The 22662-nt window shown below is 57.6% G+C and overlaps 1 protein-coding gene across 1 annotated transcript in view; it reads left to right on the top strand.

The window, feature by feature from the left end:
* Positions 1-1083: 1083 nt before the first annotated feature.
* The window catches only part of IGSF21 (immunoglobin superfamily member 21), a 239308-nt gene continuing 217729 nt past the window's right edge, over positions 1084-22662 (top strand). Inside the window, exon 1 of the mRNA XM_072828105.1 lies at positions 1084-1564. Within this exon, the coding sequence (XP_072684206.1) occupies positions 1495-1564 (70 nt within the window). The 5' untranslated portion in view covers positions 1084-1494. The remainder of the gene's footprint in view (positions 1565-22662) is intronic.

Genomic DNA, 22662 nt, shown 5'->3' with positions numbered 1-22662 from the left:
GGAGATGCAACTGGCAACACACCCATTGCCCATCCAGGTAAACAGCAAAGCCCTTGTGCAACAACCTGACAGCTGGGGATTCACAGAGAGGGAAGCTGCGATTTCTCAACAGAATGTCCTAGAAAGAACACTGGGTCAAGAGCCCAGAGGCCTGGATTCCGAGCCCAGTTTTGCCCCTGGCTGTTGATGGCCTCTCTGGGCCTCAGTTTGCCAGGGGGGTAATTCCCTGCCAGGTGTGACCTTCGGTGCTCTGAACCCCATCTAACCTCCCCTGTGCCCACAGCCCACTCCAAGGGCTGGAGTGTCTCTCCCCTCCCAGGGAACGTCATGCTCACATCCAGCCTGAGGCTCAATGGTGTGTATGTGTGTGTGTGTGTGTGTGTGTGTGTGTGTGTGTGTGAGAGATGAGCTACAAGTCCCAAACCTCACTGGTCAGGCCTAGGGAACAAGTCAGGCCTGCCAAAAAGGTGAAAATGTGGTCTCTGCCAGGAGAAAACCACCAGTTACTTAACCATCCCTGCCTGGATTCAAGAAGGTGGCTACTCTTGGAAGAAAGGACGAAACATAACATTTCTGTTGCTACCTTTGGGGTGGGGGTGGGGGGGAACCATCCTTAATTCGGGAAGTTTGGGAACAACGATGCCCCTAATCCTTGCCACTAAAAAGCCTTAGTAGGTGCCAAGGCCAGTCCTGGGGCCACACCCTGCCTGCTCTGCTCCTTCTCCATCACCAAAGACACCCCTTGCTCTCCAGGGACCTGCCTCTCTCCATCAGGCCGGGGCGGCGCGGAGGGCGGGGGGGGGGGGGGGAGAGGGGGGTGACCCCAGGGAAGGGATTAGGTGAAGGGGAATCAGACGGAGCCGGAGCTGGGGGGCAGGGGGGCTAGGGCAGCTGCGGGAGGGTTGCGCAGAGGGGAGCCCGGAGGGGAAGGAGAGGGGGTGCGGGAGGGGGGAGCTCTCCTTCTCCCTGCAATAAATCGGCTTAGCGGACGAGAGCCGAACAGCCCAGAAAGGATTAAAGAAAAGTCTGTATAATACAGCGGGGAGCGCGGCGAGGGGAGGGCGGGGGGCGGGGAGAGGGGGAGGGGCGGAGGGCGGGCGCGGGGAGGGGGCGCTCGCGCGGCCCGGAGAGGCGGGCGCCGGGCGGAGAGCGCGCTTCGGCTCCAAACTCCGGCGCTGCCGCCGAGCGGAGTCCGGGCCGCGCAGCCGGGGAGCCGGAGCCGGAGCCGGAGCCGGAGCCGGGGGCACGGCCGGAGCGCAGGGTCGCGGCGCCCCAAGCCCGAGCCCAGGGGAGCCCGGCGCCCCGGCGGCCCGGCTGCGGCGGCATGGGGGCGCCCCCGCGGCGCCCGGCGCTGCCCGCCAGCGTCTCGGCCGGCGGCCGGCGGCAGGAGCGCGCCTGAGCCCATGGCGAGGGGACCCGCCGCCTCCGCCCGCGCCTCCGCCCGCGCCTCCGCCCGCGCCTCCGCCCCGCCACCGCCGCCCGCGCCCGGGCACCATGCGAGCCGCCCCGAGCCCCCGCGGCTGCGCCTGCCTGCTGCTCGCCGCGATCCTGCACCTGGCGCGCGGTGAGTGCGCGGGCGCCCGGCCGGAGCCCGGGGTGGGGGGCGCGCGCGCGGGGGCGCAGGCCCGGGGCGCCCCGGAGAGCCTCGGGGGGCGAGCTCCGGTCCTGCGCGGGGGTCCGCGGGGTCGCTGGGCTCGGGGACCGAGCGAGGGAGGGAGCGAGGGAGCGAGGGAGCGAGGGAGGGAGGGAGGAGGTCTCCTCCGGAGCGAGCGCTCGCGGGTCTGTGCCAGCGCGCGCGTGTGTGTGTGTGTGCGCGCGTGTGCGTGTGTCTACGAGCCTGTGCCTTTGTTGCGTCCATGGGTGAGGGTGTCCGGGAAGGAGCCGTGTGCGCAGAGGGTGCAGGAGTGTATTCAGAGATGCGAGTGTGCCGATGGGGCGTTTGAGTGGCGTGGCGGTTCCACGGAGGAGGTGTGCGTGTGAGAAAGAGTGAGCCAGAGTGTTTGGGGGATGCGAGCCGGTGCCAGCTTCCCGGTGAGGTGTGAAGTGTGAGAGAGCTTGTGTCATCGTAGGTGTGAGCATGTTCAAGGGTGGTAAGCATGTGAGGTGTGGCGCGTCTCGCGGGTCCCAAGTGTGCGGGTCTCTTTGGGGGTGTGTGGCAGTGGATGACTGTTTCTCTGTGTGTGTGTGTGTGTGTGTGTGTGTGTGGGAAGCGTGTGTGCCTGGGAGACGGGGAGTGTGACACTTGGGCAGGAGTGTGCATGCATCTGGGATGTGTCGGGGGTTGTGTTGCTTCGTGGGCAGGGAGTGCGTGTGCGTGTGATGGAGCGTGTGGGTTTAGTGTGGAGGGAGGTATGGATGCGTCCGGGGGCAGAGGAGGTGTGAGCAGCCATGTGTGTGTCCCGAATGGACTTGGTCCCCACTGGGCTGAACCAGCCTGGAGGAGGTGGAAGCCGAGCTGGGTCCCCAGAGCGAGCGATCGGTGGCTCCGGGCTCCCGGGTCCAGGGCTCGCTGCTGCCTGGGTGCCTTGCTCCCAGCGCCGCCGCCGGGTGGGTCGTAAACGGTGCCGGAGCTTATCCTGGCAAGCCAGGCACCTTTCCGGCAGCGAGCCCACACCTTGGCCAGGAGCCCAGCAGGGGGGAGGCGGGGCCAGCAAAGAGCCGCTGGCTCCGAGACCAGAGGGTCCTTGTCCTCGATTCCCCGCTGAGCCTAGTACCGGACCTGGGTGCCCAGAACCGGCCCCTCTGGAGTCACAGCCTGGCTCCACCGTGAAGGAAGAGGGGGTGCAGAGTGCCCAAAAGTAGCCACTGAGGCCAGTAGGATCTCAGCCCCTAGCCCAACCGGGCAGTGAAGGTAGGGGGTCAACTCTGTCCTGGTGTTGGCCTTGCCCTACCGGCAGGTGCCTCGCCAGGCTCCGAGTGCGCCTGCCAGGAAGGGGTGCCCCTCTGAAATAACCCCGCCCCGAGGTGCTTGGAGAGCGCTGGGTCTGCGGATGGGAGGAGCTGCAGAATTTGAGCCTGAATGGTGGTCTCGCTGGTGGGGGCGGGGGTGGGGGTGGGGAGGGGTTGTGTAATGTCAGCCCGGTACTTTGTCCCCCTACCCTTGGAGCAAAAGACTTTCCAAAGTGGATCAGAATGTCCCCCAACTTTGGGGTGAGAGCTCCCTCCGTCGGATGCCTCTAGAGGGAAAGGTTGTATGGGAGAGGGGGTCTGGTTCCAGCGCTGGGTACTGGGCTTTGTTGAAAGGCACTGGAGCCCTCACCTGGACATTGCAGGGAGAGGGGATTGGGGGTTGGGGGCAGGAGGGGAGCACCCTATACTCCCCAGAATGTGCAGAACAGACGCGGTGGGGTTGACGATGGATGGTTAAAGCGACGTTGGGAAACCAGCTCGGCCTGGACCCCACCCTGCGAGCTGTCTCCAGAACCGAGAGCGCGTTCTTTGGGGCTGCAGGGCTGCGGAGAGCTGACCCGGCGTCCCTCCCCCCTTGCCCGCCCATGCAGGCTGTGGGGAGGTGGGGGGCCGGGGGCTCAGGAGAGGGAGAGGGGGGTGATGAGCACATCTGGGCCCGGGAGCCAGGTGGCCTCCAGCCCCGCTGCTCAGGGTGAAGAAAGAGCGCCGACCCGGACCACGGACGGGAAAGTTTCCGAGCCCGGGGCGCAGGCGAGGGGCCTGGGCCACCGGGGGGCCCTCTTCTCCGCAGAGGAAGAGCCAGTGCCTGAGGGTGGGGTCCCTTCATCCCCCTTCCAAGTCTGTGCCCACGAGGGGGCGGCGGGGGGGTACGAAAAGGGTCAGCAGGGGATGCAAGAGGCCGGCTTGCCGGGGGAGGGCGCCCTTCCTGGATGTGACCGAGAGCTGTGCACCTGGCAGTTAGCTTCTCCGGGCCACCTGCCAGGGGCGCCCGGGCGGGAGGAGAGAGTGGAATCCAGGGCGGGCATTCCGGAACACGCCTGCCAGTGGGGTGGGGGGGGGCGGTGGCGGCCGCTGCTAAGTCAGAGCATGGCTAGCAGGCCCTTGCCCGTGGTGCCACCAAGGGTCGCAGACAAAGGGGCTCAACCTGGGAGAGGGAGGTGGGTCTGTGCATCGGGAGGAAGGACTCCGCGGCACACAGGACTGGCTGGGCCCTAAGTTTCTGGCCCTATAACTCACCCTCCCCAGTATCTGACTCTGCAGTGGAGAAAAGCACATTCCTCTGGCTCCCAGGTCACTCAGGAGGCGTCTCCAGGCGTTTTCAAGTCTTCGGGGCTCCAGATTCCCCTGCCTGGGCACTTCTGGGAAGGAGGTCCTGCGGTTGAGCCTGTGACACCGGCGACGGTGGGGGGTGGAGGTCGGGGAGAGAATGGTTCTTGGCTAGCCGGGCCTCCTCTGGCCCCGGGGAAATGCTCTGCCCAGAGTAGGGGGTGGGCTGGCCCAGCTAGGGCGAGGCGGAGGCCCCAGCCAGGGGCCCGGCGGGTTAGCGCTGTCTCCGCAGGTGGGTGCAGGTGGGTGGGTGCAGGTGGGTGGGTGCAGAGCTGGCTGGGCCGGGCCGAGGCTGCCGCAGCTCCGAGACTGCGGGGGCAGAGCGCGCCCGAGCTGCTGTGCAGACTTTCAAGTATTTATCCTTGCTCCCCCCCCCCACCCAGGGCCTGGAGCGGGCGGGGGCTCGGGCACCGCTGGGTTCCCTCTCGGCGCCCCCCACCCGGCCGCCGAGCCCCGAGCCTGCGGCTCCGCCCCTGCTCCCCGCCCCCAGCCTGGCCACACCCCCAGCCATAAACCCCACCCCTTTCCCACCCCAGCCGCAAACTCGCATTTTTCCTGAGAGGTTGAACTAGTTTTTGCTTTTTAAGTGCAGGGAATGTTTCGAGCCACAAGCGACCTCCACCATCACTTATTCCGGTGGTTCTGGAACTCCGGTTTTTTTTTTTTTTTTTTTTTTTTTTTTTTTTTTTTTTTTTTTTTTTTTTTTTTAAGCAGGAGGACCCTTTCAGAGTCAGAACCCATGATCCTGCTCCCCTCCCTAAAATCCTAATGCCTTGGGCAAGATGGCAGGCACAAAAGGAGAGCTGCCTGGGTTCCTGCGGGTGATGAGACTCCACTAGGAGCGATCCTTACACACAAGTCTCCTGAAACAGTCTGAGATTGCTGCTTTTTCCTAATATCTGGCAGGGATTCTGGTTTTTCAATAGCCCCCATTGTGTGGATCAGCTGCAGTGTGTCATGCACGTGCTGGCCGCTTCCCAGGCCTCATGCAGCTGCAAGATGGGCTTAAGCTCCTCTTTTCACAGACTAGGAAACTGAGGCTCAGAGGTCTATGGTTGGTTAGTGACAGGAGTACTAGCTCCTTCCAGCTCCCACCTGGCCCAGCCCCAAGTGCTCTCTTTCCTTCCAATGTTCCTCTCTATGGGGCTCTGAGGATCCCTTGGGCAGGAGCAGGGAGGCTACTAGTGATGCCTCACGTTGGCCTGGCTAGCCTGACTTGCCAGAACATCTGTCTCAAGCACACCTGGGGCAGTGTAAGTGGCTTTCTCAGGTTTCTGGGTTATAGTGGTCATAAACTAGAAGGTGGAGGCCAAATAAAGAAGAGGCTGGTTAGTTCTGTTAACTGGATCTCCTGAGGTCCATGTAGGTGTCTAACCTGGTTTACCACTCTACCCACATCTGCAACATCTGGGAACATGGCCTTGAACGTGATGGGGGAGTCCCTGCCTTTATGGTGTTTACCGCTTAGTGGAAAATGAATTGTTCGCTTAGAGGGAGGAAGGGCCTGTATCTCTGACCCCACTTGAACTCTCACCGTGTGCCCGCATCCTGCCATGTGCTCCGTCGTTTTTGTCTCATTTAATCCTGACAACCACACTGAAAGGCAAAACTAGCCCAATTTTTGCTGATAAGGGAACTGAGGCTCGCAGAGGATAAGGGACTTGTCCAAGGCCCCCCAGTCAGTAAGTGGGGAGCAGAGCTGCAGATACAGGGCTGACTCTTGCCCTCTGTACACTGGTGTCTCTGCATGGGAATGGCCCTCGGGCACTTCCTCGGCTCTGGCCACGTGGACAGCTGCGGGGCCTGCAGTTCCCTGTCTGGATGTTTTACTCCTTCCCAAACCCTCACTGAGATAGAATTATCCAATGTGTGTTTCTGCAAGGATGGGAGATGCTGTCCCTGAAAGCCCTCGTCTTCTTTAAGGAAATGAATGGGCATCCCTTGTGGACGGGGCATGTCAGAAAAGAGGGAGACTTCGAACCTCATCCCAGTGGGGTGAGAGGTTGGCCACGTTCCTGAGAAGATGAATGACATTCCAGGTGGAAATGTGTTGACACTTGCCAAGTGATTGACATCCATCCCCCCTACAGGAAGTTCTTGGGGAAGAGTGATTCCTTGGGGGTATCAAGGGGATGCTTCACAGAGGAAGAGAACTTGAGCTAGACCTTGAAATAAAGAGAGGACATTAAAAAAACCTGAAGGCAAAGGAGGAAAATGTGCCAGGAGGGAAACCAGCGTGAGCAAAGAACTAGGGGTGGGCCCGTGCGTGGTGGGACCAGCTCACCTCAGGGGTCTCCCTAGAGTCTAGTTGAGAACTAGGAGAAACGAGAGTCATATTACAGATGGCTACCATCTATCGCGTACCTATTAGGTGTTCTTTATGCATTAAATGCTCTCAGTAATCTGTGAGGCAGTGTCATTAGCCATGTTTTGCAGATGAAGACCAGAAACCCAAGTTCTTTCTCTTTCTTTCTCTTTTCCTTTGTTTCTTTTATTTCTTAAATAATGGATGAGGCTCAGGATCTCTTTTTAAGTGCAACAACTGGGAGTTTCAAACTCGGGTCTGAAGCAATCCAGAGACACTGCTGCTCCCAGAGGAGAGGAGAGGAGAGACTATTTATTTTTTCTTCACTGGAAGGAGGAATACAATAGTCTCTACCACTTGCTAGAGGATGCAACGCCTTCTGTTTTAAATAACAAATATCGGTGGTGGCAAAACACACGACACCACTTCCTAAGGGCTGTGTGTCTTCAGGATGAAGATCCTGGGAAGGAACAGGGGGATGAGGTCCCAAAACCCACATTTATGCTTTTAGTGGGGTCCAGTAGCAGAGGGAGGCCCATGATCAGCAAGACTGACCGGCCAGGATTTCATGGATGGAGCAAATAAATCCAATATGCATGGAGCTGGAGGTGGACGGGATAGCAGCCCAAAGGAGCAGGAAAGGACATCGTGGCATCCAGGCAAGGAATCCGACCAACCAGCCATTCCTACATCTACTGGCAGCGTACTAGATTTGCCTTGGAGAATCATGCACGCACCCCTCACACCACATGCCGTCTTGGCAGGTGCCACAATCAGATAAACTGCCCCAAGATGAGCCCATTGGACACTCACCCTGGGATCTGAATCCAGAGCAGAGGAAGACTGAGAACCACTGGAAAGCATCCCTTGCCAGTGGGGACCCCCAAGAAACTGGATTTCTCTGGTTCCCTGAGGCTAATAATGACAAGACCTACCCCCCAGAGTGTTCACAGGATGGAGCGAGTCATTACATGCAAAGCTCTTCTCCCAGTCTGTGCGCTCTGATGATCACCAGTAGTAACCGTGGCCATGCCAGGGGTGCTATGACTCAAGCCACATGGGTCCTCCTGGCGTCTGGGGCTTCAGCTTGGCCTTGTGTTCCAAGAACGTGCATTATTTTCCTACCAGTTCCTTTTTTTGGGGCTTGAGCTGTCCGGAGTTGGTTTCTGCTGCTTGCAAAACGAGAAACCCCGCTGATGCCCAGCCATCCCAGGCTTGAGGAGCCTCAGAGCTGCTGGGGACACCTGGGATGGTCCTCATGGACCGCTCAGGGTCCGCTAGCTGGGGGTGACTGACCTTACCACTTGCTCCCTGACTTCCCTTTGAGGTGCAAGGCGCTGCCACCGCCCCTCCCCAACGCCGAATGTAGATGCAAATTGTTTCTACCAGTGAGATGCAGGGGGTGGAACCAGTCTCACCGTGACCCTCCTGTCCCCTACCCTGGGAAGCCCCCCGAAGGCAGCGCCGCCCCCCCCCCCCCCCCCCCCGCCCAGGCCCAGTCGCTCGCTAGCAAATCTTCCCTGTAAGAGACACAGTGGGTGTTCAGTAAAGCTTAGTTGGTTAGGTGCGTAAACCATCTTTGGCCTTTAGACATGGTTTAGAAGAGGCTTTTTACAGAAACATGTTAGGAAAGGCTTACGACATGTGAAATTTGGGCTGGACTCACAGGTGAACTTTCCGCTGGCCAAGTTCTGCTCCTGGACCTACACTCTCGTCTTTCTCTCAGAGTCAAAATGGCAGAGACGCCGGCTCCAGATCTCCTGCCTCCCTGCTGGTAGTCCTCGAGGCCTGACAAAATGCTTCCACACCTGGCATGTCATCGAGCCCTCCCATAAGACACGGAGACATCTACTCTCATGCCCATCGAGCAGGGAAACTGAGGAATGGCGGGGGCGGGGGGCGGTGAAGAGACAGGGTGGGAAGTGGCTAGAGTGAAATCTAGATTGTGCTGCTTCATGCAGCCCCCAGGGGTCTGGAATGGGACAGGCCAGCTCCCAGAAGCTTCCAGGCTGGTAAACTGACCAAAACGCATGCTCTGTGAGCTGGGTGCTGTTGTAGGCACTTTGCAGACGTGACCCCCTCCCTCCTCCACTGCTGTCCAGGTGGGTGTGTCCAGGTCACAGTGGGGAGACCAGAGCCCACTGTCTTCTCTGCCTCGCAGTCTTGGCTTGCTTAGAGGTTTCTGGCCTTAAACTTCACCGTGTCCACCTCCACCCCAATTTCCACCCTTTCTTGACTCAGAGGAGAGACACCTGCCCTTAGCCAGAACAGCTTTGACTCCCCATAAACCTCCCTCCAGTTTCTGCCCTCTTTAACTCCTCTGCTTGCCACCGACTCAGGTGTCCCCTAAGACTGTTGGCAACAGCACTGTTGGGCAACACTCTGTTAGAAGAACCCTCTTCTGGAGCTGGAGATGCTTGAGGGCTGGTCTCCCTGCTGAATTGAGAACTATCTAGGGTGGGCATCCCTGCACCCCCAGGCCTGGCACAAAGCTGGCTCTGGGAAGATCCTCAAGACATGTTTGTTGGATGAATGGATGATTCCCCCACCCCCACCCCCAAGCCTGTAGTTCAGTCCAGACACTAGACCTGGGCCTATTTCTTGGCCCTGACCAGTCACCTCTGGAAGTACTTTTTGGTGTGAGAAGGTGGCCGTTGTCCAGCACTGCTCACCATCACTCACATTGGCATCACGGCTGGCATCCGGGGGATGAGCCAACAGGGGAATGTCGTGGGAAGACCAAAGGGCTTCCTATTTCCTCTGGGTTCTCCTTGTATAAGGGGGCTGTCCTGGCTGGTGATGGGTGGGGGTTTGGGGAAGAAAGGATGGAAGGAACCCAGGAAGGAAGGAAAGAAGGAAAGAAAGAAGGAAACATGCTTTGAGCAGCTACTATGTGTCCAGGCCTGTGCCAACCTTGTTCATGTGCGATGTCCTATTAAATTATCCCAGAAACTTTGGGAGGTAATATTCTCCCCATTTTATGGATGAGGAACGAGGCTTGGAGAGACTGTGATTTGCCTAAGGTCCCACCACTAGTGATGGGCAGGGCTGGACTCGCACCCGGGCATTAATTTGCACACCTCTTTCCAACTCCGAGGTGGTGGCCTGAATCCGACCATGGCAGGAGTATTTACACCAGGGAAATTGGCAAACACTCCAGATCAGAGCTCCGCCCAACCCAGAGCTGGTTGTTAACATTTGCCAGCACAGCACTGGGCAGCCTTGTCCTTCCTCAATCACTGTCTCTCTGGCTAGCCAGCTGGTGCTAATGGACCCGGGTTTCCATCCGAGCTGGGTTCAAGTCCCAGCACGGCCACTTCCTAGCAGAGTATGCTTGAGCCAGTGGTCCCCTTTCTGAGTCGTGGTTTCCTTGTCTTTTGAACGTGGAGGGGGTCCTGAAACAAATGAGATTCTATAGGAGAGCACTTGGCAGGTAACCAGCCATCAGTCACGGGCCTCTCCCTTCCTCCTGACCCTCAGGGTGGAGTCATTTGGCCAGGGAGTGTCTCTGATAGGCCACGTGGGCTCGCCCTTTCTTCTCCCTCCCCCAGGGGCTGATCCAGTCACTTCCATGAATTGAGCAGCTGCCCTGGCCTCGTGCTGGGCTGCCAGAGACCTCCCTCAAGGAGTTTCAGGTTGTTGGCAACCCCACAGTACGGACTCATTTGAGAACAATCAACGATCATGTATGATAAGTGGCCAATACAGGGATACCATGGATAAATCTTGGGGGACTAAAGGAGTTCTGAGGGATTGAAAGCATCTTAACGGGCAAGGAGGACGTCCTGGGCAAGGGAACAGCTTACAGAAAGGCCTGGAGGAGGGAGTCCGAGTGCTGTCCAGGTGTGTGAGAGGTTGGGAGGCAGTGAGGCTGCTGACCTCACTTGAGCATACGTGCCCGTCGAGAGGCTGGGGATGAGGCTGGAGTTGTTGGCGCGGGCCTGTGTGCCCGAGCCCGGGGACTGCGGCGAGCAGTTAAAGAGAAGAGGGGGACATTCCTAGAGCAGTGTTCAAGGAAGATGAATTGTTTTTCCTGGGCCACCTGAAGCTGGAAACGGTTTGGAACCTCCGTTAGGTTATAAATGGTTGCTTTGGGGGTACCCAAAGAGACAATGGCCTAAAGGAAGAAATGCTGTCATGAGGGAGGGGGGCTTTCATCTCACCTGGAGTGTCCAGATCTGCCAAGCAGGAAAATCAGGCTGCACCAAGATCACGTGGCTCAGAATGGGGCTGCTCCAGCCAGAATGTGTACCTTGGGCCTGAACCCTGAGTGATGGGAGTAGCTTTTCCTGGGGAGAAGCTTCTAGATCTCCAGGCACATGGCCTCTGGGGTCTGACCAGGGTTCAGATCCCCTCTCCACCTCTCATCCAGCATGTGAACTCAGGTAGCTCTTCATTGCTCTCAGCCTTGGTTCCTCCAGCTGGACACACAGCTCGTCATGGTGGCCTGGTGGGGTGAGGGCAGCGGGGCAGCATAAATCACATAGTAGGTACACATAGTAGGTGTGTGAGAGGTGGCTGCTGCTCTTATAATGATGTCTGCCTCACAGCCAAGTCCCTGGGTGTGAAGGGGAAGAAGGGTTTCCAAGCCCTGGTGTCCGGCCCAGTGGATGCCTCGTAGGTGTGCCCACGTGGAGCCCTGCACGAGTCCCCAGGCTTGGCATTACGGAGCATCAGAGCCAAAAGGGAGCTGAGAAGTGGACTATTGCCTTCCTCCCATTTTAAGCTGGAGAAACAGGCCAGAGAGAAATGACTGTCATTATACACACTGTGTGTGACATGAGCACAGGCTTCTCCCTCCGAGTTCTGGGGACCATCCCAGACCTCAGTCAGGGGGACCCACCTTCCATCAGGGAGGCATCAGGGTCTCCCAGACTTGGGTGGGGACCTTGGCGGCACTCCAGTGGGAGCGACATCCCCCCACCCCCAGCCCCATAAATCACAAGAGCAGCTTGGGAGTCGCCGGGGAGAGAAGCAGCTGAGCCATTGGGTTTTTTTGTTCCTTTGCCAAGCTGGTCCGTTTGCCCTTTTGTTTCTCTTTCTGCAGAAGCACTCGTGCCCCTCCGATGGGGTTGTTTGTCACTCGTCATTGGCGCCTCCATTATGTCCCCAGCACCATCTCTTCCTCCCCTCTCCCTAACGCTGCCCCAGAGGAAGGCGTCCATCACGGGCCACCCTGGCGTGGTGCTGAGCTGGCGGGGAGGGACCGCGCGGAGGCTCGGGGGCATTGGCAGGGTGAAGACCGGCTGGCACGCCTAAAGGGTGGATGGCATCCTCATCTAGAGCTGGTGCTCACTGCCCGAGCACTCAGGCTGCCATCAAGAGGGCATTCGGGCCGTACAATAACCCAAGGCCAGGTGCCTGGTTCTGCAGACGCAGGTGATAAGCTGTGCATTGTCGCCCAGCGCCTGCCTGATGTCGCATGCAGGGGCCAGGGAGTGAGGTGGGGGGCGGGGAGCCACAAAAGCAGCCACATCACAAAGACTTCTTTGTTTGCTGGGGCAGTAGAGTGAGCTGGGGCCCAGCTCAGAGGAGAGGAGGCTGGGGAAGGCCCGTTCCTGAAACCAGTTGCCTGCCTGAGGAGGCTGGTGGGAGGAGAAGGCAAGCCCCCAGTGGGGAAGGGCTGCCATCGCCTAATGGGGACGAGTTAGTGGTTCCCAGGATGGTCTGGGTGGGTCGCAGAGAGAGCAAATTCTTGTTGCAGGAAGCAGCACAGTTCATTCATTCATTCATTCATTCATTCACTGACTCCATCTCAGGTGCAGCCAGGGTGCATTGAATGCTTCCTGGCAATGAACCACTGTGCTGTCCTAGAAATCCAGAGCAGAATGGAAATCCTTGCCCTCCTGGGGTTTACAGTCTAGGGCTGTGCTATTCATTACGCGGCCGTGGCCATGGCCTATGACTGCCATTGACGTCACAGCTACCCAAAGTGTCTCAGCTTTTCTTTCACCGAACGAAACAAAATTCAGTTCTGCTGTCACAGCAGCCACATTGCAAGTGCCCAAGAGCCACACGGGCCTCCTGTATTAGCACAGACGGAAAGAGGACATTTTCATGGTTATAGAAAGTTCTACGGGACACCGAGGGTCCGGGGCGACATTCCTCCTCGGGCCCTAAGTAGCAAGGACTAGGGGAGGGAGGGTCTTTCTGGGCTTTTTCCTCATCCTGCCCTTCCAGTGGTGGCAAGGAGAAAGCCTCAGGTGGATGACATCATGTCTTTAATGCCCTCTCTCGTGTGCTAACCTGCCTTTCCAACAAAAACGGGCGGGGGGCAACACACCTCCGGAGAGCCCAAGGGAGCGAGAGTTGTAGTAAAGCAGCGTTTTGTTTTCGTTGTAATTCTTTTAGTCACCCTCTGTTTCAGGCAAGGGAGGCTGGCTTGCCATTTGGGGCAGTGATTTAAACTCTCTCTCTCTCTCTTTTTAAAATGGCTTATTTAAGTAAAAAATGAGCCGAGTTAAAGAAAAATGTTAAATACGCTGCGGAGCAGGTGGCTCACGGATATGGCCAATCTGTGAAGGTGGCGGGTGTGAATGCCTACAGTGCAGAGCAACACTGAGAGTGGGGCAGAGAGTGGGGTGCAGGTTTCAGCACCCCTGTGCGCACGCTCTATGGCTTTGGGACAAGGTACTCCCCTTTCTAGCAGTGGGGCGCAGGCAGGAACCACCACGCTCAACTGGGGCCTCCCGGAAGGGGGCTGGCCCAGGGGCTGGTTTGCCCGGGGGTTAGGGCAGGCAGCTGGGGATGGCGCCATCCTGGGCGCAGAGCGGTGGTTGGCGGCTACCACCCATGGCCTGGAGAGGGCCATGCAGAGAGAGCCTCGGGGACCTGAGGGGGAGCTGGAGGGAGAAACGCCCCAACTTCACCCTCCGCTTGGCTTTGCATGGTTTTCCTTGGTGCCACCAATTGACCAAACCCAGCTGGAAGCCCATCCGGCGCAGCGGGGGTCTCCCAGGTACCCAGTGGGTGGAGAGCAGAGGAGAGTGAGGTGGTGTGCAAATAGCACCATCTTCCTAAGCCTCAGTTTCCCCATCTGTAAAACGGGGATCGTGCTATCTGCCGGACAAGAGTCACCGTAACGAGGGAAGGGACCGCGTGTGGCGCTAGTAACAGGTTGCTTTCTATATTCACGGCAACAGCAGTCATCCAGTGCGTACCCCTGTGCCCGATCTGTGCCGAGGCTGGATTTTCCTGAGCCCCCTATGAGCATGGGTCCCTAGGAAGGTGGAACCGGCTTTTCAGGAGCACGTGACCTTAAAGCAGCAGGTACCTTTGGGATCACATGGCGGTTTGCAAAGAGGACCCGCCTGCGCTCTCCACTCGCCGCTCCTGTTGACCTTCACAATGTGTCATCCGTGCTCTGGACTGCTCAGTGTCCCTCCACCGCCCCGTCCCCTGGTCCATCTCGCTGATGGATTACCCCACCCCAGGGCACCCGAATTCGTCATCCTCCAGTCTATTTTCCACCCGATTTCCCACGGAGAGGTTCTTTTTCCTTAGATCCATTTAGGTCATCTTTCCTGCCATGCCCACTGGCTCCCACCACTTGCAGCCTGGTCCACATCAGTCATGAACGGGCTCCAGGCTCGCCTGCTTCCAAGTGGAAAGGCAGGTGCTCTCCACCTGCTGGCCTCTCGCCCTGGAGGCCGCTTCCATCCTCGCAGGTGGAGGAGGAGGGGGAGGAGGGCCGGAGGGTAAAGTGAGCCCCTTGGACCCCCAGCTCTTTATCTTTCAGCCAAGAGCTGAAAGTGCCACTGCCACTTTGAGCGGCATCTTCTCAGCGGGGTGGGGTAGCCGGAGTTCAGAGAGTAGCCGGCTTCCAAGACAACAACTATGTCTTGGGAAAACTCCCTCCATCAGGTCCCCGCCCCCCTCCGGCTTCTCGGTTGGCAGAGGTGACTCTCCTTATGGCCCTCCAGGTTCCTCTGTCTGGCCCTTTTCTTCCCATCTACCTTGACTGTTCAAAATGACTTTGATGGGGACTAATGCTGTCCGTTGAAATTCATGAGACGCTTACACGTTCAGTGCTTTGCTGAAATTGCTGTGACAAATACCAGTGGCAATTTCTTCCCTGGCTCGTTCTCTAATGTGCTCCGGGCAAGACAGAGTGCCCCTGCCCCTCGCCAACACGCCATCTGGCGACACTGTCGTCTTTTGCCAGCCCCGCCGCAGGCCCTGCCCCAGTGCAGGTCGGTCTCAGCCCCACCCTCTGGCTCAGTGGCAGCCCCACCCTTCCGAGGGGGGTGGGAGGGGGACTCGCTGCTCCCTGGGGATAAACACTCATTAGGGAGAACTTCACCAACAGCCCCCTTGGCTCTCAGTTTCCAATTTGGCCCCAGTGACATTCTTCTGTCCCCCCCCCCCCCCGCCTCCCCTGCTTCCTGTCTACCTGGCTGTCCAAATTGGCTTTGATGAGAACTCATTTTTCCAGCTGAATAGGGGCCGTGTCCCACAGGCCAGGTCTTCCTCTGTGCTGGCTTTGGGGCCTCCATCTTAGCACCAGGGTGCCACCTCTGGCTCCTTGGGTGGGATCCCGGGTCTCCGAAGGAGCTCTTGTCACCCCTGGATCTTATCTCCCTCCCTGGATGCTGATGCCTTCTGGTTGGCCAGCTCCAAACCACTCCCTGCCGTGATGGCCACATTTCAGCTACCCCTTCACGGCATTTGTCCCACCTGGCGACATCCCATCCCTGCTACTATTTACATCATCATTTTCTTAAAATCAAATTTGAATCAATTCTTTTTTTTTTCTGACCTGTTTTGTGTAAAGATGTAATGTATAGGTTTGTTATACAAAGTGTATTCCCCCCCCCCTTAATTTGTGGTAAAATAACACGTAACTATTTGGATTTTGAAAAAAGCTTACTCATACTGCCCAGCAGCAGCATCACGAGCTACAGTGGAAAACATCAGTTTGGTAGAAGGGGCACCAGCCTCAGCCTTACGAGCCCCAGGATCTGATTTCAATTCTTCCAATAACTTGCTGTGTGACTGGCTCACCCTCTCTTCTGAGTCTTAGCTCCATAACACAAAGGGGTGAGTCTGGATGATTCCAGTTCTGAGATCCCGTGATGGGTAATAGGACTGGGAAAGAGAATCTCATCTACATCCAAGATGTCTCTTTTAAGACATGTTTGAAATACCCTCGAATTTCCGCCTTTGGGAATTTTGGAAGCATCCTGCCTGCAGTGGAGCTTGCTAAGAAACGGCAAAGTCCACGAGGGAGGGACCCCTCCAATGGTCGCTCACTTCCTTGGTGCACACACATGGCCTCAAATCAGTTCCATCCAGCAGTCATCGCTCTGGGTTGGGCCCCGTGCAAGGGCTGGCACTGCAGGGATGAGTAAGACTTAGGGCCCGTCTTCAAGGAGTTCACAGTCCCCTGGGGCAGACAGGCAGGCAGACAAATAAACTGTGCTGTGGTATTGGAAATGCTAAAATTGAAATCGCTTACCAAGTCCTTGCAAGAAGGCAGATGAGGGAATTAACTAATCTGCCTAAGGTTCAGGGGGAAGTGATATATCCCTAGAAGGGGTGACACATGACTGGGTCTTGAAGGATGCATAGGATTTTGCCAGGCTAAGGAGATGGAGAGATTTTAGGAGGAAGTAACAGTAGGGACAAAGACTCATAGGCTGGAGAGGGCCTGGATCTTCTGGGAGAGGCTGGGAGACAGTGATGAAAGGTGTGTGTTGCTGAAAAGGAGCAAGGCTGGAGGTGACACAGGGGACAGATCAAGTGCATTTGCTGGAGGCAGGTTAGCCTCACAACGAGGGAGCTTTTGGAGGCCTGGACCCACTCACAGGGGCCAGGAGAAGCCTGCTGGCCCCACTCTGGGAAGCAAGAGGCTGTCCTTTCCCACTGAAAAGACCTCGTGGGGCCATTGGCCACATACAGACAGGGGGAAATGCCGTGGGCTGTGTGTGGCGGGACAGGACTTCAGGGCTGGAAGCAGACAGGCATTTTTATCCCAGTTGGTCTCTTTGAAAGATGCCCCCTCCTGTTAACCCCGGGCTCAGACCCTGGGACAGCAACTTGGTTACAAAGCAGCCTCTCTCAGCTGCGTGGATCCAGGGAAAGACTCCTGGGCTTGAAGTCAACAGCGCTGTGTGGCCGGGTAGTCCAAGCTCTCTGCCTGCACCTTCTGGACGTCGCCTGCAAAGTGGTGATAGTAGGAGACATGGACCGAACACTCACTGTGTGTGCACAGGCCCCGTGGAAGCTCCTGTTTGTGTTAACGACTCATTGCACCGTCTTCCTAACCCCCTCCTTGGAGGTTTGTGCGGCTTCAATCCCCAATTTTTATAGTAGGAGAAACTGAAATGCAGGGAGGTTAACCCACTTGCTCGGGGTCGCACAGCTACAAAGTGGCCGCGCTGTTCTGAATCCAGAATGTCTCACGTTTTAACGGCCTTCTGTGGCCTCTGCCTTCTTGCGTCTCTGCCAGAGATCCTTTCGTGTTGTGATCCCAGACCTTCCACCTCGATCCTCCGCGGCTCTCAGGGGCTCCGGGACTCCAGCTGGAGCTAGGCCTGGGCCTCATGGCTGCACCATGGTGGAGGGCCACGGGCCGGGCCCCTCCCGACGCTGGCAGGCATGGGGTGGCAGCCCGGTTCTGCTCTTGTTGTTTCTGGCCTCGTTATTATTATTATTTCTTTCCAGCATGCTGCTAAAAGCTTCCCACGGAGAGCATGCATCCCAGCTCTTTAAAATTTTACAGGCTTTACTTAAACAACGTTATTTCCCTCAGAAAGGAGACAGAAGAGGCATATGTGATGGTTATATTTAGTGCAGTGTGTGGGTCTGAGCACATGAGCATTCGGTGGGCCTGGAGGTGACTCGGGAGAGGTGTGTGTGGCAGTGGGAGTGTCTGCAGCTGGTCTGCCCTCCCTCCTGCTCCCGGAAAGCACAGCCCCAGAGAGAGTCTATCGTGTAGTGTTCAGGGAAGAAAAGGAGGACGGATGCCAGCTGCGGGGAACCGCTGGGGAGACATGAAGCTGGTCAGAGAGCTCCATCCTCCTGCCATCCTCCTCGGCACCCAAGACACTGTGGTCCTAGCTGCCCCGGGGCCTTTGCACATGCTTTCTGCTCTGCCGGAAGCCACCTCCTTCTTTGGACGAAGGTCTGTTCATTATTCAGGTCTTACCTTGGACATGGTTTGATTCATTCATTCTACAACTATTTTTTTTTTTTTCTACAACTATTTTCTGTGCACCTACCGTGTTCACAGCACTCTGGGGCACGGGGCCCCTTGTGACCCATCTTCATGCCTCCTGCCTCTGGCACAGGTCCTGGGGCGGAGCAGGCATCAGCATGTGTCCGTGGAACTAATAAGAGCCCTGCACCGATGCAGTGGGATCTGGAGAGAGGGTATGGTTGCCTTCCGGGAGCTTCTTCTTGGAATTCCTACCGGAGACACCGTGAAACGCGAGTGAGCCCTTCAGGCCTGGCGGAGCTGTACTCATTAAGGGCAGGAAGGGAGACGTCACTCCTTCCTCCTTCCTCCTTTCGAGCGTCCATCCATCCGACAGCCTGAGCCCTTGGGTGGGGGGGTGGAGAGCTCAAGCCTGCCCTCCCGGCACTTACCTTTCGCAGCGCATGCCTAGCACGAGCCTGAGTAGGAATTTCCACGGAAGGGCAGGAAGTGATAACCGCCGGGAGGAAGCATGAGGCCTGGGGACGGTGGTGGCCACGCGCAGAGGTGCGGGGTCCGGGCAGCCCTGATGACCCTGTGCAGGCCCTGGGGCGGCGAAGCCCTCAGAAGAAGCCTAATCGTGGACTGCGGTCAATGTGTGGCAGGGACGCGCGGAGGCCCGGGGTCCGTGTGAGGCCCACTCTCAGAACTGGGCCTCGGAGGGTGGGAGGTGCTAGGTGGGATTTGGCAGTCAGTTTTCAAACCGTGTTGCTTGGAACCCTAGCATCCCGCAGCGGCACCCCCGGCACCGCTCTGGGAGGCCAGGATGCGGGTCTCGGAGAGAGTCGAGCCGAGGGGACCCTTGTCCGCAGAGGAAGCCTGGAGCCCTGCTATGCCAGGTTTACAGCCTGCACCTCTACTTCTGCTTAAGCCTTCCTTCGAATGGAAGCTTTGGAAAATGAGTGTTTTGGATGACGGAGAGGGACCGTCGGGGCTGGAGGAGGTTCTGGAGCTTTCCTGTTTAGGTTCAACCCTCCTTTCATTCTACATGTGGGGAAACAGAGGCCAAATGGACATGTGAGTGGCCCCGGGTCACAAGCAGGAGGGCCACACCTAGAAGGAAGGCCTGTCCAAGCTGGAGGGGAGGCCTGTCCCCTCGCCCAGCCCCAGAGCACCCCCGTAAACCTTTCTCCTTTGCCGGCCTGGTGGGTCTGCCCCACCCTCGTGGGGGCCTGGAGTTAGATGAAATATTTTATGATCCCACGCTTCGTTATGTTTTATTAAAAGTGCCCGTGCTGGCTTCCGCTGGCACATCTGCCAGGCCCAGTCCTGGGGCTTCCTCTCCCTCCCCACCCCCACCCCTCGCTGCCACCGGAGGAGGCAGACAGCTGCCACCCCATCCCCCCGCCCCTTCCCTCCCAGAGCACGGCGGGGCTGTCAGGTGTCCATGAGATAAAGGGGAATCCCGCAGGTGAGGACAGATTGGGGGGCTTAGAACCGTAATCCTGTGTGTTCACACATCCCTAACCCCATCTGGCCCTGCTGCTACCCCTGGAGGGCACTGGTGCAGAGAGGCGGGGGGGGGGGGGCAAGTCCAAATTCATGCAGCACATTAGATGCACCTGGGCCTGCGTTCTTGCCCCTCCCCTGCGCAAATCCCAGATCAGACTGACGTCCCTCGGCAGGCCGGTCATGTCATATCCACCGGCGACCACAGGAGATGGCTTGCTCTCAGCAGCTGCCACTTTCGTTCTGGGTGCTGGGAGGAAAGCCTTGGTGTCCGGGTATTTCCGGCGGAGAAGCAGCATCCCCGTCCCTCCTGGTGTGAGGTGCTGTGCCATATCGGGGGGCCGGGGCGGGGGGACAGATGGAGTGGTTAGAGCGTGGCCCACCTGGATCCGAACAGCAGCCGAGTCACCTGCTGGATGTGTCATCTGGGGGCAAGACACGTGACTTCTCTCAGCCTCAGTTTCTTATCCGTAAAATGGGAGTGATGACACCTATGTTGTTGGGGGAGATTTGGTGCCTAATAGACGTTTTATAGATGGGGGCAGTGGTTTTTAGTGGGATCCCCCACTATAGGCGAGGAGGCATTTATTCGTTTATTAAGGACTTACTGATCTCCTGCTGTATGCCTGAGGACATGGCACAGAACAAGAGAGTCAGAGCCTTGGGCTCATGGGGCTGCCATCCTGGTAGGTGAGGCAGAAATGAACAGACACGTAACCTACCTCCGGATGGTGCCATGCTGTGAGGACAAGGCCACAGGGTGGTGGGATGGTGCAGGGCTTGGGTGCAGAGTGGCTTCTCCAGATTGGGTGATCAAGGACGGCCTCTTGGAGGAGGTGCCTTTGGAGCTGAAAAGGGAGGAGAAGAGAAGCAGGACAAGTTGTGTCTTTCTGGCCAGGTCCTGCGTTGGTCTTTGACTCCTCCTGACGGGGCTGTCTCTGGACCTTGCTCTCCAGTGCCAGGAATAGGCCACCCCCGTGCCATGACACCAGTGCTGCAAACTCAGCTGGCCCGTGACCGCAGCCCCTTCTCCCCGGGGGAGAGGCCCAAGCAGCAGGAGGCATTAGGCACCTTCCTGACCTGTTCCCATTGAATTCTCGCCCACGGAGGAGGTGGATTCGTGGCTCTTTCCATTTTGCAGGTGAGGAACCTGAGAGCGCATAAAAATGTCACAGCTGTTTGGAGGGGGCGCCATCTGGGCCCATCCCCCTGAGTTAGCCTCCACCTCGCACTCGCCGGCTGTACGCATTGGTGAGCCCAGTGGGACGAGGAGTGGGAGGCCCACTCCCCTCCTCTTGTTCCTCTGGGCTGGGGCGGGAGCCCCTCTGGGCTGGGGCTGGAGCCCAGGTCAGTGGGGTCGAGTGGGCTGGGAGGGCAGGGAGCCCAGAGTATTGATGGCCCTCGGAGCTGGCAGGTGTCAGGAGGCAAAAAGGTATTAATTAGCAGTTATTCCCTGGCAGTGAGGAGATGGATAGAGATTAAGGTGGCGGCCTGTGCATCCTTTTTGTAGCAGCTGAGAAGCAACAGTAAATCAGTGCTATGATCGATACTGTAAGAGGGAGATATGTTTTAATCTTATTAGCAAGGCGGGTGAATTCTTCACTTGCGAGGCCGGATGGGAAGTACAGTGGGAAGTGACAGGGGCTTGGACCTTCTGGGGGCGGTGGGCATCAGGATGGAGAACCGTGATCCCTGTTGGGAAAAGGCAGGGGGCAGGAGGTGGGAAAGCTGTCCTGAGTCAGCAGAGGGGGACGCCTGCCTTCTTCCTGAAGGTCTGGGTCGCAGCCTTGCACCCCTCCCGCCCCTCCCCGTGAACAGGGGGTTGGGGGGCTCCGTGTTGGACATCGGTTCAACCACTGGGCGTGGATGAGACTCTGACTGTGGCCACGCTGGGATTTGACCCCATCTCTGGGTGGCCAAAGCCTGTGTCCTTTCCACTGGAACACCAGACCACCCCCAGCAAAAGCAGGGGGAAGACCCTTGAAGTCCAGCCTCGACGTGTGACAGGGTCTTAGATTCGGCACCTTCATTCTCCTCCTCTTGTGGGGTCAGTTGTGCTCTGCACACTGGGACCGGAGGTGCCTGTGCCAGGGAGCCTGGGATGCAGAGGAGAAGGTGGAAAAAAAACCAAAGCAGTCAGATTAACTCCTAGCACCTGCCTTTCTGTTCCACCCCTGACAAGCAACAACTACTGTCTCTGGGCCTCGTTTTCTCCACGAGATCCCTCTTTTTTTTTTTTTTTTTAAGATTTCATTTATTTATTCATAGAGACACAGAGAGAGAATGAGAGGCAGAGACACAGGCAGAGGGAGAAGCAGGCTCCATGCAGAGAGCCTGACGTGGGACTCGATCCAGGGTCTCCAGGATCACACCCCGGGCTGCAGGTGGTGCTAAACCGCTGCACCACCAGGGCTGCCCACTCTCCACAAGATCTCTGAGGCCCTTGCCAGCTAGAACATTCTCAGACTGTATATTTCTCTCCTCAAATGATCAGTTGCCTGCTATGTGATTTACTCTCCTCCAGCGTCCCTGTGATGCAAGCATGGTTAGCCCCATTTTCCAGTTAGGTAAACAGAGGGGCTCCTAGAGGGTGAGTTGCTTGCCCAAGGTTACGCAGCTGGTGAGCGTCGGAGTCTGGATTCTAACTCAGGCCGATCTGTTTTCAAAAGTTTCATTTCACAGCAGCACCATCTTCTTGTCTGATGGCCAGACTGTCTTTCTGCAGTAAAGAGCAGCAGCCCTGCTGTGGGCGTGCAGTGGGGCTTCCAGCCCCCCCACCTGCCCCTGGGGCCTGTCTGTGTGTGTGGCTGCCCCTTGTCCGCCAGCCTGCTCTGATGGCTGAGCCAGCCCCTGATGTGGCTCTGACTGCCTGGATGGGGCACCCAGAGCGCCCCTCGCCTCTGGCAGCTTCAGTCTGGCCAATGAAGATGTCTTGGAGGTCTGCCTGGGTTGCCAGGGCCTGGGCCAGGCCTTTGAAGGAGCCGGCTGCTTCCTGCGGCCGTAATCTCGTGTGTCCATGTCCTTGCTTCCTCTTGTCCTGGGAGGAGGCAAAGGGGCTCCTCTTATGGATTGAGAAAAGCCCCTCCAGAGAGACAGCAAGTGCCAGAGGAAGGGGGCTCAGCCTGGGGACATGTCATCCCTGCTTGGGGAAGGGAGACACCAGAGGCAAATTTGGGTTTTTTTTTCCCTCCATGTGTCTTGGTAACAGAAACCATCCTGGTGGTTCCAGGATAAACACCCAACAAAGACATCAACTCCTCCTGTCCCAGACCGTGGTTCCCTGTCTGTATCCCCAGCTAGGAGCATACTGTCATATAAAACACATGGATGTGGGAGTTGGGTTCGAATCCTGGCCTGCCACCTACCAGGTGTGACTGTGGGCAAGTTTCTTCACCTCTCTGAACCTTAATTTTTTTTTCATCCATAAATGGGGGTGACAGTTACCTACCACATGTGGTTATAAGAATCAAATGAC

Source organism: Canis lupus, chromosome 5 (genome assembly GCF_048164855.1).
Source record: "Canis lupus baileyi chromosome 5, mCanLup2.hap1, whole genome shotgun sequence".
NCBI classification, from domain to species: domain Eukaryota; kingdom Metazoa; phylum Chordata; class Mammalia; order Carnivora; family Canidae; genus Canis; species Canis lupus.
This window is presented reverse-complemented; position numbering and strand designations above follow the sequence as displayed.